This window comes from Sinocyclocheilus grahami, unplaced genomic scaffold (assembly GCF_001515645.1).
Source record: "Sinocyclocheilus grahami isolate Dianchi unplaced genomic scaffold, SAMN03320097.WGS_v1.1 scaffold118.1, whole genome shotgun sequence".
Taxonomy (NCBI): Eukaryota; Metazoa; Chordata; class Actinopteri; order Cypriniformes; family Cyprinidae; genus Sinocyclocheilus; species Sinocyclocheilus grahami.
Window position 1 is genome coordinate 1,891,261 of NW_015505297.1, and position 11,548 is coordinate 1,902,808.

The following is an 11,548-nucleotide window of genomic DNA, read 5'->3' on the forward strand; positions in this document are numbered from 1 at the left end:
TTAATACAGCTATAAACAAATGCAAGACAAATGGACAAATCTCAAGTGTTTTGATTCATGCACTGCATTCAGCCAACCCGAAGTGGAATTATGGGTAAACTATGAGTCAGTTCTCTTATACTTTCCATGATGGCTCACGGCCATTAAAGTGTCCCTCTGATCTGCTCTCCAGCGGCCGGGCGGGAGCGCCGTTGAGTGGCTGAGAGGCCTGCAGGGGTTCGAGTGGATCTTCATGCTCTCTGTCAGCGGGACCTCATGGACGACGGACAGTGGCAGAGCGACGGCCCAGTGAGGCGGGGAGGAGTAACCGACCCTGACCTCCTAAATGACTCTGACTCCAGCCGCAGCCCAGACGAAAACCAGGACCGACTGGTGGAGGAAGCGGAGGAGGTCGAACAGGGGCCCCGTGGTGGACAGAGGCCCCTCCGACAGGATAATACTAATAACAACGGTGATGACGAAGATTATGATAGCTCCAAGGTAGAGGACGAGGAAGACGAGGAGGAGGAAGAGGTGGATAGTAACAGTGGCGCATACTCTCCAGAGCTGGATGGACACATCCGAGACTCACCAACACCCAGCCCCAGTCCCACAGGTAACAGACAACTTACAGACCACAGTTTGAAAAACAACCTGAAGCGCAGCATAGATGTAGCCTTCATTGCCCATATCCCATAATCCTCTGTGTGTGTGTGGTTTAGTGGTTGGTTGAAACCCATCAGTTCAGTATCATTTCGTATAGTGTCACATGATCTTTCAAAATTTTCTAAAAACTAGCCTAATTCTCAGAATCGTTACAAGATATTCTGAGAATTAGGCTAGTAATAAATCAATGAGATATTCTTGAGTACACCTATATAGTCCATAAATACATAACAAAATAATGCTTAGTGGCTTTATATGCCAATCAAGAGGATTTTTTTCTGTCAAAGTTAACAGTGCTGTGCTAGAATGAATCAGGTGTATGCTAATAATATATAATCTGATTCATTCTATAGCTTGCTACACTCAGGGAGCACTTGCATACAAAAATAAAAATGATTAATATTGAATATTCCTTGGACATTGAATGGGCACAGCCCAGTCCAAACGGTGTCATCCTGAATGACACGGACAGATTTATGTTATTCACTTGATCAGGCTGAGGGTGGAGAAACGTTTCTATTGTCTGCGAGGATTCAGATACCCTGAGTAATAGTGCTAGACTTTTGTTTCGGTTTCTGCTGTTGAACGAGTGACTGCGTCCCATTGTTGTCGCGCAACTTTTAGACAGGTTTGAGTGGCATGAATAATAAGGGCCAACCTCTAGAGCGGGATATATCTGTGTTGATGTACAAACACTGGGTGTAACCTCTCAATTCAATTTTTGGAGCATTTAGACATCTAGATGTGTCTTGGATAACCAAATCAGGGTTATTACCGTTATGTAAGATTATTAAAAACAGTTTTGTTAATTGAAATAAACTGAAATGTGATCCTGGACCACAAAACCAGTATTAAGTCGCTGGGGTATATTTGTAGCAATAGCCAAAAAAAATTGTATGGGTCAAAATTATTGATTTTTCTTTTATGCCAAAAATCATTAGGATATTAAGTAAAGATCATGTTCCATGAAGATATTTTGTAAATTTCCTACTGTAAATATATTCAAACTTAATTTTTGATTAGTAATATGCATTGCTAAGAACTTCATTTGGACAACATTATAGGCGATTTTCTCAGTATTTAGATTTTTTTGCACCCTCAGATTCCAGATTCTCAAATAGTTGTATCTCGGCCAAATAGTGTCCTATCCTAACAAACCATACATCAGTGGAAAGCTTATTTATTCAGCTTTCAGATAATGTATAAATCTCAATTTCGAAAAATTTACCCTTATTACTGGTTTTGTGGTCCAGGGTCACAAATATGATCAAATATAAGTATTAGATGGATAAGCTAAACGAAAATTAGAAATGTTCCCTTGGCAACTAAATGAAATCAGTTGAAGCAAGCAATTAAATAGTAAATAAATAAATGGAAAATAAGTAGAATAAAATTGAAATAAAACTAAAACTGAAAAAAAAAATAATAATAATTAAACAAAAATACAAAAAATTAACCTAAAATTAAGATGAAAACTGAAAATATAAAAAAGATTTTCAAAATATTAAAAACTAAAAGTGTATAAACTATACTAAAATAACACCGAACCACATAAATGTAAGTCTATTGGTAATAATTATGCTAAAATACCAAACAGTTAGGGTTACTCTAGCACATTTTCAGTGTCAACACTTATCAAAGAGGATGTCATATTTGTCTTTTCAGTGTCAGAGGGGCTTGTGAGCCCTGAAGGGACGCCTCACGGTGATGCTGGATCACCCCAGGGCTTCGCTCGCTCCCTGGTGGCGTCTCTCCAGGAGCTGGGGGAGCAGGGAGACCACCCTCTTCTGCCACAGTGCCTCCATCAGGTCTCGTACTCCTGTTCTACATCATCTTCTCTGTGTGTCTCTCTGCTCAAAATGACTAAATTAAGTGTTAAATGAAAGGTTCTTAAGTAAATGTGAGAGATGAATAACATTAACTGCTGAATTTTCAGCATCATTACTCCAGTCTTCAGTGTCACATGATCCTTCAGAAATCATTCTAATATGCTGAGAAACAATGTGTTGCTGAATAAAAGTAGTAAAAAAACAACTTTTGAACAAAGCAATGAAAACTTGCAACTTGACATGTTGAACAGACTAAACTTCTGTCCTTTAAACCTCATTTTCAATCAGTTTTGACAAAGCACTTATATTTACTGTGACGGTGGGCATCTGTTAGCTTGTTTACTGCCAGTAGATGGTGCAAACCTCTTATTACTTCAGTCTGCCTCGCTATAGTGTATGAGCCAGAACATGAGATGAATTTTCCTGTGCTGTTCCACATTGTTCATTAATAAGCTTGTGTTAGTCTGTTGTTGCTGTTGGCCCGTGCTGATAACATTGACTGATTGCAGTACATGAAGAATCTGATAGGAAGCAGAATAACCAGCACCTTAAATGGTAAAGCTCTATTAAATGTTTATTTGAGCTTGACCTTATTCAACATGTTTTACAAGAGCATCTTTGCTCAGATGCTCAGCTGGTTTAGTTTCATCCTGAGGAGAGATTTACAAGACGGCTCTGCTGGAACTGCTCTCATTTATTCCCCTGTGGATTTTGTTCTTATGAGAGGTTTTAAATGGAGCAAATCTTGGATAATTGGATTTTCTTTTCACTTTTTACGTGCACAGTGTATACTCAAACATGAACAGCAAAGCTCCTTCTTCAGCTCACACGGACCATTTATTGAAAGTAGGCAGAAAAAGTGGGTCATTCAGAAATAGATATCATGTAAACATATGATCTCCCATATTTATAGTAGACAAATTTTTTTAAATGATTGTATATATATATATATATATATATATATATACACGGAAGCATATGTCCACCATTGTATAAAAATAAAAATAAAAAAGGCTATTGTATCTTTTCCCCCTTCAGAACTGCAAGATATTAATTCGCAATTCTGAGAAGAAAAGTCAGAATTGTGAAAAACTACCTTTTTCATTTTTTATTCCACGGCAGAAAAAAGAGAGAGAAAGATGTAAACTTCAGAGAGAATAAAAAATCTAAATTGTGAGATATACAATCAGAATTGCAAAAAAATAGAAATCAGAATTAAGAGTTAAAAAGTCACAATTACCTTTTTATTTATATTTTATTAGTTATTTTAGTATTATTTCGATACTGTTATATCACATGTTAAGATTTGTAATTTAATTTAATTTTAATATTTTCAGTTTTCATTTTTATTTTAGTTTAAGTTTTATTAATTTGGTAGCGCTTTTCTCATTTTTATTTGTATTTGTTTTAATTTAGTTTTATCCATTACAGTACTTCTTAGTTTTATCCATTACAGTTTTAATTTAGTTTTAGCCATTACAGGGTCACATATGATACATAAATCACATTTTAAATGTACTTTAATTAATGACCTGTATTATATAATGCAATACATTATGATTTAGAGCTATTGTACAGTGTTACCTAATGATGCTTTTCATTGTGTAATGTAATGCATAATAACTCCAGGCTAAACTCTCTTCTTTACAGATTGCAGAGTCATATGTGCGTGAGGAGGACTGTATCCTTAATATTATTGTTTTCTCAATTATATAAAAAAATAGAGCTCTGTGTAATGGTGTGTTTGAACAGCCTTTTGTGTTGTATTGACGCTTGTTCCATTATAGCTCCTATTTTAAACCCCATTGCCTTTGTTATTGTAACAGAATCAGGGATGCTCACAATGTTTATGGATATAGAGCTGTTTATTGTATTACATTCAGTGCATTACTGCAGCCAGTCATCATCTTATATGATAGTATTTCACTGTGGCATTCTTTAGTTTCGGTGTTGTAAAGTGCATTGGTGCTTTGGGGTCTCCCGCTTCCTGTAGATTTTCCTTAACCAGAGCATTTTGCAGATGAGAGAGCAGTCAGGTTCATACAGTTAGAGAGACTCTATCACGAACGTCTGCTGTCTAACCTTGCCGCCCTACAGCAGCAGTGGGGTAAGTGGATTCTGGGAAACTGTTACCCAGAGGTGGTACGTGATGGAACACCTTTTAACCTGGTCTTTCTGTGATCAGAGAGGAGATGGAGTTTGGTTGGCCAGTGTCAGGACGGTCCAGAAGACAGAGACGGTGACCTGGATGCTGAACACCTGGAGAAACTGAGACACATCTGCAGAACGCACAGACAGTGAGTGCACACTGCACATGAACGCTACATTACTTTTGCCACACAGATCAGGTCAACTTTACTTATTTTATTGCACGCTTCAGTTCAGCTACACAGATCAGGTCAACACTATTTGATTTGATTTGATTTTGAATTCACCTTTTTTATTCAGAATTTTTTTTGTACTTTACAATAGGTTTGCCACACAGATTAGGTCAACAATATTTTATTTATTTATATGTTTTATATATATATATATATATATATATATATATATATTTGTATATTAACAATAATTTTTTGATTGCATGCTGCATTAGCCACACAGATCAGGTCAACTTTATTTATTTGTTTGTGTATGTTTTAATTATTAATTTTAAAGTGGAAGGTTCATTAGTTTAGCCACAAAGATCAGGTCAACAATATATATTTTTATTTTTTCATTGCACACTTTATTAATTCAGTCACACAGATCAAGTCAACAATATTTTTTAATTTTTAACTTATTTTTATTTTTTATTCATCATTTTATTGTATTGCTCTCTACAGTAGGTCAGCCACACATATCAGGTCAAAAATATTACATTTTATTTTTAATTTACTTTTTTAAATCATTATTTATTTTATTTTATGGCACTCTACAATAAATCAGCCACACAGGTCAGGTCAACAATATTTTTTTTATTTTATTTTATATTAAAAAAATTATTTTGTTCCATACTACAGGTCAGCCACACATATCAGGTCAACAATATTACATTTTATTTTTAATTTACTTTTTAAAATAATTATTTATTTTATTTTATGGCACTCTACAATAGATCAGCCACACAGATCAAAACTATTTTATTTTTTTATTTTTTTATTGCATGCAACATTAGTTCAGCCACACATATCACATCAACACCGTTTTATTTTATTAATTTGTTGCTTCTCTAAAAGTTTTCCTAAATATTTTTCTCTATTTTTTATAATCTATATTCTCCTAGATCAGGTGTCCTATGGAGCTTGATCTCTGTAAAAATATGTTAGCAGTGCTGTAAATGGAGTACAAGTAAATGTTTAACCTTTCGAGCCACTTCACAATTTAAGTACGGGGTAAAAGCTGTGTCCTTCTGTCCCATTCGTCCGGGCCAGACACTTTCACCGGCAGCCACACCTGAGCTTCTCTCTTTCCCCTCCTAAATTTAGCTCGTCTGTGTCTCATTTCTTCACTCTGGCTGCAGTTTGCAGTCCTGTAATGGTTTAAGCAAATGGCCCATTGCTGTGCTTTCAGCAATTTGAGACAAGTGCTAGAGTTTCAGTTTGGGAAATGTGCTGCGCTAATATTAGATTCCCGCTGAGCGGAGCAAGCTTAGATTCGAGTCCCCTTTTATGCACATTGTCCTGCTACGAGAGAGATGGAGCGAGAAAAAAAATACAGATACTACAGCTCCTTAAGATGATTTTGACTGACACTTCACCGTTTCTTGTCTTTTTTCAGACCTGCATGGAGCGTTGAGAAAGTAAGACACCTCTTTGATGTTTACGTTTGTCTGTACGATAAGAGGGGGGGGGAAATCCATGTTTAAAGACCAGTGAAAAGGTTGAAAGTCGTTGTTGTCTGTGTGCGTTCATAGTGTGAGCTGTCCAAAGTGCAAAGGAACAGTGTGATCAGAGAAACACAGGGAGGAGAGCAAAACCTGAACACGCAAGAGCTTTCATGCAGCTCAGGTGAGTTTATTTCTCCAGTGACAGGCCAGACCACCTAAAATAGACTAACAACTACAGGAAAATCATCTTAGACTTGATATTTTATCTGTACTAGATATATTTATTAGGGCTTTTTTATTTAAATTTAATTATTATTAACATAAATGAGGAATCTTCCTACCATCAGAGCAATTTCAATAATGTGATGTGTGTATTTATTCAGTGTGAAATAACACCGCCCTGCATCATATTTACTGAAGGAAATCCAATACTTGTTTCTTAATAATTTTGGGGTGCCGATTCCAAAAATAGTCTCTGTTTTGCTCAACAGTGTAACAATTTCTCACAAAATATAAGAGTTGTCTTATACTAAGGTTAGAGATACTAAGTTGTCTTATACTTATACTACTACGTGGGAAGTCGTGGCCTAATGGTTAGAGAGTCGGACTCATAACCCAAAGGTTGTGGGTTCGAGTCTTGTACCGGCAGGGATTGTAGGTGGGGGGAGTGAATGTACAGCGCTCTCTCCCACCTTCAATACCACGACTGAGGTGCCCTTGAGCAAGGCACCGAACCCCTCCCCGGGCGCCGCAGCATAAATGGCTGCCCACTGCTCCGGGTGTGTGTTCACGGTGTGTGTGTGTTCACTACTGTGTGTGTGCACTTTGGATGGGTAAATGCAGAACACTAATTCCGAGTATGGGTCACCATACTTGGCCACACGTCACTTCACTTCATGATGCGATAACACCATACTATACCTTAATCACCAGAAAAACTGCCACAAAGACATGATTCCTGTTTTCCTCTGAGCCAGGTTACAACTATGTTCAATTCTCAGCTGATTTTCATATGATTCATGATAATTCTGTAGATATTATTTTATGCTTAATCCTGATTTCAACTTTAACCATTCCTGAGTTAAATGATACATTTTGAAAACTTCATTTTGTTATTGAAACATGTAATTTCACTGCTTTTGTGTATATATTTGTAATATTTTAATATATTTTTACTAAAAATACTTTCATCATACCGTTTTCACACAAAATAAGAATTAAGGATTAGAATTATATATATATATATATATATATAAAAAAAAATTCCCCCAAAAATATACAATTATGGAAAGTTTTTTTTTTTAAATTGATATATTTGAACTCAGCTTCTGATATGTTTTTTAAAGTTTTTTGCAAATCAGCAGATTTGATTGAATGAAAACATTAGTTAACAACAATTAAGCTGTGATGTTATTAATAAATGCTGTTTTTCTCACTATGGTTTTATCATCAGAAATTTGTTTCAGAGGTGGAGAAAGTTATAATATTTAAAAAAATATATATATATGTGGTTTTGACAGTAAATTTGCATTGAATCGTGGCAAATAAAACTACTTAACATTTATCAAGAATGGAAATAGTTTTAATGTGATCTTTTAATATTAGTTGTTTACACCTAGTTTACAGTCTTTTTAGTAGATTAGACCCTACAGCTTCCTTTCGAGAAACATTCTTTCATCATCTGTGGACGAGGCAAACCCCTTGTCCCCTTCTTCAAGTGCACACACACACACACACAGAGTTAGAGTTCCCTCCTGTCCCTCCAGATCATGCCTTATTGATGAGCCTCTCTTTCTCACTAGCTCTCGCAGCTGATGTGGTGCAGGGTATGTTACCTGAACACAGTGTTACTCGCATTGAGTTCCCTGACCCGGTTTCACTTTTACACACCAGGCATGGCAGCACACACACACACACATTTTCTCACTCTTGCAAAAGCCTCTGCCACTGCCACCTGTTCTGGAGCGCGTCCGCGACTCCTGCAGCAGCTGCATCTCGCCCTGCACAGTTACCCTCCTAGACACATAAGTTAGAGATTGATTGCATTCACTCGTACTGCTTGTTCATGCAAAATTCTCGTCCAAACGTTCATCATAATATCATGCCCTTTGTTAGATGTCAAGGTGCGTTTGAGTTGGTTTGAACTGTGGTTTCTGATTGTCTGATGCGTTATAATTTATCAGAAAGTCTTTCTAAAGATAATAAACTTTTTGTTAGGCATGCACTGAGAAAGAATATTTAGGCCAATACAAATTATATACATGTATTTATAGCAATTATTTTAATGTTATGGCTTTAAATAATACAATGGCCTATATTATAAAATTTCTAAATAAACAAAACTCATTAAAAACTTAATCTAGAATATACATGCAACAGGTTAATTGGTTATGGAATCAGGAATATTAGCACATTTTAAAATGTGATTCCCAGGCTGGCAAAAGTAAATTGATTGATAGATTTTTCTATTTAAATTAAAATGAATGAATTTACATAAATTAATTTATCTAATTATATATTTTGTTATCTAATTCTATCATTTATCTAATTATATTTTTTCCTTGTATTTTATTAATTTAAATATTTTTGTATTTACTTATATTAAGTTTTATTAATTTTAATTTAAATATTTTTAAATGTTAAATAAAGTCTATTTTATTATATTTAATTTAATCACTTTAACTTTCATTTTGTTGGTTATTTATTTATTTTAATATTTTTTATTTAAAATTTATTTGAAAATTTCATTATTATATTTTAATAATCTTCAGCTATAAAATATTAAATTGCCAGAAAAGTATATATATATATATATATATATATATATATATATATATACTGTACATACATACATAGATAGAAATTGAGCATCAGACTGTATTGGGCCCAGTGCTGGTTGTTTTGTGTCTTTCGCTGAGCTCTGACAGTGAGCTGTCATCACTTAGATCCTGTCTCTGAGCAGCACAGCACCCTGCATGTGTGTTTATGACCGCCAAGGGAGCAGAGGACAGTCAACAGTGGAGTCCTGCATTATTGATCCACAGCGGTTCAGGCAACAGGACCACGATGCATCGATAGTGATTGACGTCTGCCATTGATCTGTTCTGTTGTACACAAGGGTCTGATGGTCAAATGACCACGTGGTCATTCAACACAAAGAAATCAGACATAGTGCAAGCAGGTTGGGGGGAGGGACATCAGGTGTGTTTAGTTCAGAATTTAGTTTCCAGCACGTGTCAGGGTTGGGCAAAATTCTAAATGTAAGAAGTGCCATCCTTTTAATTCACAAGTTTTGAAAATTCACCATTTCATGGAAGAAAGACAGTCATAGGATCGGAACAACATGAGGGAGAGTAAGACTAAAATGTTGGGGGGAACTGTTCCTTTAAGACATTTGTACACAAACGTTTAATTTATTAAAATGATTTATTCATAATTTATTTATTTTTGGTTAAATTAATGATTTATTTTCTTTTTTTTTTTTTTACTTTAAAAAAAAAAAAGTAATTGTATTGTTAATAAAAACTAAATTAAAATTTGTATTGTAAATTAAAACTTTTTTCTTTCAAAAATTTAGTTTCATATTATATTTTATTAATATATATATATAAACAAAAATATTAATGACAATATTCACAATTATATGGTAATTCTATTAAAATTGGTAAAATGGTGGTATGGTAAAATTCAAATTTTAAAACTTTAATATTTAATAATAGAAAAAACATGTTATTTTATATGAAACATTTTATTAAAATGTAATTTTTTACATTATAAATTAAACATTATTATTAAAATATTATTATTTTTCTTGATTTTAATTTAAATGTGGGGGAAACTTTTCTTTTAAGACATTTGTACACAAACCGTTTATGTAAATTGCAAAAATATATATATTTAAATTGTACTATTTTATGTAAAAAATTTACAATCAGTAATACATTAATAAAACTGCTAAATAACCATGTATTTGCAAGATGATATCTGGGCACCACTTGCTAAATTAAATATAGTAAAGTGACAATATGGATTGTTTTGTTTGAAGTGTGAAATGTTTCACAGATTATTTTAACAAAACGCAGGCAGTGTAATAGTACATTCTGTGCAGTATGCTAGTATTCCATTTTGAACCTTTGATTCCCAAGAAGAATATTTCATAAGTTTCATATAAACTGTCTTCTCTCTTTCCATCTAAAACAGGGAAGGCTATGGAGGATCAGAGTACATGTGAGGCACAACAGGAAGTCATCCAGCCTGACGATTGTAGCAGCACTGCCCCACAATCCCTCCAGAGCGAACAGCAGCATGACCCCTCCCCCTCCTCGGCAGTGACAGACAGCTCCTCCTCTCCAGCCTGTGAGGATGCAGGAGCAGAAGAGGAGAGCGGGAGTGTGGCAGCTTCCCACAGGGATGCCGCACCAGAGCCCCAGTCACCAATAGACGCTGCTCAACCCCACAACACAGAGGCCCAGCCGCCTCAGACGGACACTGATGGCCCCGGAGTGGTGATGGAGGGAACGGGGGACACTGTGGATACGGAGCAGGATGAGGTGGAGCCCGTCCCACACACTAAGCAGGTTCCTCTGGAGCAGGACGTTCCAGAGAAAACACTAGAGTTGGAGCTAGAGGAGAACGGGAACGGAGTGGAGTCGCTGGATATTATGAATGTGTCCATGCTGGATGACATGGCCAAACGCATACAGGTGGAAGAGGTGGGTGACAGATTTTCAGTCAGTTTAGTTCACATTCAAATGACAAAGAGGCTTATTTGTTGTTTAGTGCTTGGCATGGCTTTGTTTGGAGAATGTTTAATTTCTAATCATATTAGATTTAAAGGTCTCTCCGATTAGTCTCTTAAGCACTTTGCTAAGCTTTTCCTGATTCTAAGATTGGTAACTCTTAATATTCTGCATATATTGTGAGTAATATGCAAATTTGACAGGCATTTTAAAGGGAAAGTGTCTCTCTACACCACTAGCATCACCTAATTTAATCATCAGAAGAATCAATCTATAAATGGCTTACTTAAGTGTCTGTATTGCAAGTTGGGATAAGAGACAGTGTATTAACACTTAGCACACATCACCTTAAGTGGTTTATTGTGAAACTTAATTTCCTTTTTCAAGATTTAGAAGCTGCTAGCATCACTATGATATCATCCAGTGAGGTCATAGTGATGTCATCTCGCATCGGAAACCCTTATCATCTCTTTAACTGCAGTGTTGTCACTGACTTACAGGAATATTCTAGGTTCAATACAAGATAA

The 11,548-nt window shown here is 35.4% G+C and overlaps 1 protein-coding gene across 1 annotated transcript; it reads left to right on the top strand.

Annotated features, from left to right (window-relative positions):
• The first annotated feature begins 190 nt into the window (after positions 1–190).
• cnsta (consortin, connexin sorting protein a) lies at positions 191–11,548 on the top strand. Its single transcript, XM_016278178.1, has 9 exons — positions 191–595; positions 2,311–2,453; positions 4,125–4,155; positions 4,495–4,581; positions 4,660–4,771; positions 6,234–6,255; positions 6,370–6,463; positions 10,483–10,998; positions 11,409–11,548. The coding sequence occupies exons 1-9, from the start codon at positions 256–258 to the stop codon at positions 11,546–11,548; spliced, it is 1,485 nt and encodes a 494-aa protein (XP_016133664.1). The 5' UTR covers positions 191–255.

What these genes read in the sequence shown, in the direction of transcription:
- cnsta (XM_016278178.1), top strand. Translation starts at nt 256, where the DNA reads ATGGACGACGGACAGTGGCAGAGCGACGGCCCAGTGAGGCGGGGAGGA. An exon ending in TGCCACAGTGCCTCCATCAG is followed by an intron (nt 2,454 to 4,124) that starts GTCTCGTACTCC and finishes TCTTCTTTACAG; the next exon opens with ATTGCAGAGTCATATGTGCG. An exon ending in CGCCCTACAGCAGCAGTGGG is followed by an intron (nt 4,582 to 4,659) that starts GTAAGTGGATTC and finishes TTCTGTGATCAG; the next exon opens with AGAGGAGATGGAGTTTGGTT.